The sequence below is a fragment of the Aulonocara sp. 'chitande type north' Nkhata Bay genome, linkage group LG3, assembly GCF_057382095.1.
Source record: "Aulonocara sp. 'chitande type north' Nkhata Bay isolate Kocher_YH1m ecotype deep benthic linkage group LG3, A_spYH_male_GT1.1, whole genome shotgun sequence".
Lineage (NCBI taxonomy): Eukaryota > Metazoa > Chordata > Actinopteri > Cichliformes > Cichlidae > Aulonocara > Aulonocara sp. 'chitande type north' Nkhata Bay.
This window is the reverse complement of record NC_141346.1, coordinates 6,668,833-6,672,777: the sequence shown is the minus strand read 5'-3', so window position 1 is coordinate 6,672,777 and position 3,945 is coordinate 6,668,833. Positions and strand designations below refer to the sequence as shown.

Here is a 3,945-nt window from a genome sequence, read left to right as displayed (position 1 = left end):
TGCAGGATCAGTGCCACGGCTGTCTGACACTGTCACTGTCCCATTTTTCAAACAGGGACTCGACCACAGAGACCACAGTAAAGGTTTAGTGGAAACCAGTGACAACGTTAACTGTAAAACAGGAAACTAGCGAGATAGCTGCAGACCTGCTGTGGATCCTGCGTTCCTGTCCCACTTTCAAAACTTTTGATATATTTGAGGTAAAAATATTTTTTCCATGACCACATGTTACGACCTCAAAGTAGTGATGCTGTTTAAAACAAATAAAAACAGAATCCAATGATTTTCAAGTCTCATATTCTCTCAAAGACAGAAAACCAAACACATGTCAGAAGTGTAATTTTGTAATGCTCCTGTACAGCCTCGCCTTTTAACATCATTCTGGAAATGTCTGTGAACTGAGGACAGCAGCTTTTGGACTTTTTGGGAGTGGGATGTTGCTCCATCCGTGTCTGATGGAGGGTTTTAGCCGCCCAGCAGTCCTGGCTCTTCTTTGCCCTGCTTCTGGTTTCATGATGCTCCAGATGTTTTCATTGATAAAAGATCAGGACTGCAGGCAGGCCAGTTCAGCACCTGACTCTCCTACTATGAAGCTGCGCTCCTGGAATAGGTGGTGTGGTGAACTGTGTTCATTGACAGTCATTTCTGGAAGTGTTCCTCCTCCAGCTGTTGGTCTTTGGTACCACTTGGTTTTCTCTTCTTTTAACCTGTAGAGACAGAGGTCAAATACACATGGCAGCATGAAGAGGAGAAAAAAAGTCTCATCTTCTTCAACTCTCAATTTCTCTTGCTTTTATCGCTCATTTATGTCACCTGCTAGAATGTGTACCTGTAGTGTTTATGGTCAGGCTGGAGTAAATCACTTCTGGTTGGATGACTGACATCTTATTGGCTGACTCTCTAATGGTGACCTCGGCATATGTGACATCATTTGTAGAGGCTGGCTGGTGTCTCCCTGCAGAAATGATGTGATGTGAATGAACGTTGGTGATCACTTCACTGCTGTAGGATGTTTAGAAGACTTTCATAGACAGTCTGATGTTACAGGTACAGGATTCAGGAGCAAAGACTGGTTGATTATGGATTAAGCAGAGCCATGATGGCAGCATCAGAGTGATGAGACCACAGAACACTGTTCCTGTATCATACCACCTTAACAAGTGACAGCCAATCAGGAAAAACAACCCAAACTGGTGTTTGTGTCTGTGGGGTTTTAGTCTGAATCTAATTTCTAGGGAGCGATCCTAAAATTGAAACCCTGATGGAAGCTGTCTGGACGTGACTTTGAATGAGAGATAAGCCCAGTTTATATCAGTAATACTTTTCATTTTTATGGACCCACTTCCAGAACTTTTAAAACTTTTCAATTGGGCCATGGGAACGCATCAGTCTAAAGATGTTGGGACCCAGTGCTCTACAAAATAAATGCAGACAGGAAAGTCCCTCAGATTTTCTCAAGTGAAATTTCAAAATATTTTAATTTGCTGCTTGAACCAAAAGAGCCCAGGTGGGTCAGACGGATATCATACCTGTGTGTTTCTTCCAAAGAAGCTGAACTAGAACCAAAACCAGAACCACAAGGACCAGAGAACCTACAGTAACTATGACTGGGATGATGAAGGAGGGATTAGGAAGAGGAGGAGGAGAACAGGAGATATGGATGTTTGCTGATGTTTTTGTTGTTGGTGGTGTTGGTGTTGTAGGATCTGCAGGAAAGATATGAAGCTGGGCCATTCAGTTTGTTATCAGCTCAACAGGTTTAAGCTTTAAGAGGAAACAGTGTTCTGACCTCTGACCCTCAGAAAGCTCTGAGGAGATGATCCAAACTCATCAGGAGCACACCAGTAGAGACCTTCATCAGACTGCTGCACGTTAATGGTGATTATGTGCTCTGATGTAGGTCCAACAGGACGTCCATTAAAGTAGAAATAAGCTGCGACTGTGACACAAATTTTGTTTTTACAGCATAGTGTGACATCACTTCCTGTCCTCACAGGAAGTGCAGGGATCTCCAAAATCACTTCTTTATCTGAGGAAAAGACCCACAGAGTGATGTAGAGGTGGTACAACAGTCTGCTGTTAGTCTGATGATTAAATGAATGACTTCATTACCTGATACAGTGATGTTGACTTCTTCACTCTTCTCTCCAGCTTCACCTTCACACCAGTAAACTCCACTGACTGGGCTGAACTCATCAAAAAAACAGGATGGACCATTGAACCTCCCGAAGCCCCGCCCACCTGCTCCACATGACTCAGTCCCACTTCCTGTGTCCCTCTTCACCGTCCATCCATCAGAGCCCAGCTGACCTTCACATGTCAGAGACACTGAGGCTGCTGTGAAGAACTGCTGAAGGTTTGGACTGACGCTCAGAGAGACTGGAGGACAGACGGACAGTTTCTATCAGTGTTTACACTCAGTGTTTGTCCTGGACCATGGTGCACTTCATCTACTCACCTGCACAAACAGTCAGTGCAGACAGCAGCAGCACACACACACCTGCAACAGGTCAGAGGTCACTGAAGGTCAGAGGGCAGGAACCTGTTTCAATCTGGTCTTGTTCCAAAAACATCACATTAAAGGGGGGAGACCTTTAATTCACTTTTAAGGTTCTGTTTAGGTTTTAAAAGTACATTTAGACTTATAAACATCACACAAAGCGCCAGCTCAGTTTTAACACATGCTGACGAAACTATGTTGGTACACGTGGTCTGAATGAGGTGGGCGTCATATCTGTTTTGACAATCCAACACCCTGCACCTAAACATTTCCCAAACTAAGCAGATTTTGGGGAATTGTTGATTATTGGAAGCAGAAGAGAAACTGCTCCCCACTCAGGCTTCATGAAGACTCAGCAGTTTGGATGGATGGGCAATGGGGAATAAAAGAGTAAGGGGTACAGCAGGCAAGAAAAGCATTCTCAGGATTAAACAGTCAGAACTTATAAACCAAAGCCATGGGATAAGGGTTAGTTGTTTATTCAGCATCAGCTGATGAATAAAAACCTGGAGAAGCTGCTTCATTGATCTTTATTCACAGGTTTGAGTCCCAGTTTGCTTCTGTTTGAAGCTCATCATGAGAAAAATAACAAAATACACAAAAGTAAGGTAAATGACAAAAAAACAGTCTCCAGTCCTTTCATTAGAGTCCACATAAAGGAAAGTTTGCTCTCTATAGTGGAAGTGAAGACTACATAACAGAGGCAGACCAGAGGAGCATGTGGTACCTGCAGCTAGCAGCTGTGGTTTCCTGAGTGAAAGTTGATCTTCGATTAAAAAAAAGAGGTTGCCTGACTTCTCTACAAGTCAACATGTTAAAGACAACAAACTGGATATGAAGGTCCAACTCTCTGAGTCCAGAACACACGATGGATCTGAACTTTAAAACAACAAAAACACTAAAGAAGAAGAGTGAACTCTTCTTCTCGCATAAACGTAACTTCAGACTTTGGACAGACCTGAAGAGATTTCATTTTAGAGTCAGTCAGTGAGAGCATCCAGCACACACTCTGTTACTGTGTTATAAGATAAATGAACGCTATGAGTGAGTGAAGGATTTCAGCGTTTGACTCACCGAGGAGCAGAGACACAGATGAAGTCTTCATGTTGTCGGGACGACGACTGGCAGCAGAGTGACACCTTCAGCTTCACCACTTCCCTGTCAAGATCATCACGCTGCTGCTTCTGGACAGCGAGGACGAGGAAGAGCTGGTGATGCGCAGTTAGCTGATTTGGATCAAAGCTAGCTCCTTATTTGGTACAGAGGAGGGAAGTAGAGGGCGGAGGTGGCTGTGAGCTGGGGTTTAAGAAGCTGCTGTACATCCAATCATCCAATCAACACTTAGGAACTCTTTCAAACCAGCAATCAGCAGCATCCACCTGCCTCAACATTCAACACACACATATCCATACTCACATCTCAGAGAAAGCAGAGAAAGATGCACA

General features: G+C 43.8%; 1 protein-coding gene across 1 annotated transcript; it reads right to left on the bottom strand.

Moving 5' to 3' along the window:
- Positions 1-1,697: 1,697 nt before the first annotated feature.
- Positions 1,698-3,605, bottom strand: LOC147333706 (uncharacterized). Its single transcript, XM_086269415.1, has 4 exons — positions 3,575-3,605; positions 2,459-2,500; positions 2,113-2,379; positions 1,698-2,029 (listed from the first exon to the last, which is right to left on the bottom strand). The coding sequence occupies exons 1-4, from the start codon at positions 3,603-3,605 to the stop codon at positions 1,767-1,769; spliced, it is 603 nt and encodes a 200-aa protein (XP_086125541.1). The 3' UTR covers positions 1,698-1,766.
- Between the last annotated feature and the right edge of the window lie 340 nt (positions 3,606-3,945).

What these genes read in the sequence shown, in the direction of transcription:
- LOC147333706 (XM_086269415.1), bottom strand. Translation starts at nt 3,605, where the DNA reads ATGAAGACTTCATCTGTGTCTCTGCTCCTCG. An exon ending in ATCTGTGTCTCTGCTCCTCG is followed by an intron (nt 2,501 to 3,574) that starts GTGAGTCAAACG and finishes GACCTGTTGCAG; the next exon opens with GTGTGTGTGTGCTGCTGCTG. An exon ending in AGTCAACATCACTGTATCAG is followed by an intron (nt 2,030 to 2,112) that starts GTAATGAAGTCA and finishes TCTTTTCCTCAG; the next exon opens with ATAAAGAAGTGATTTTGGAG.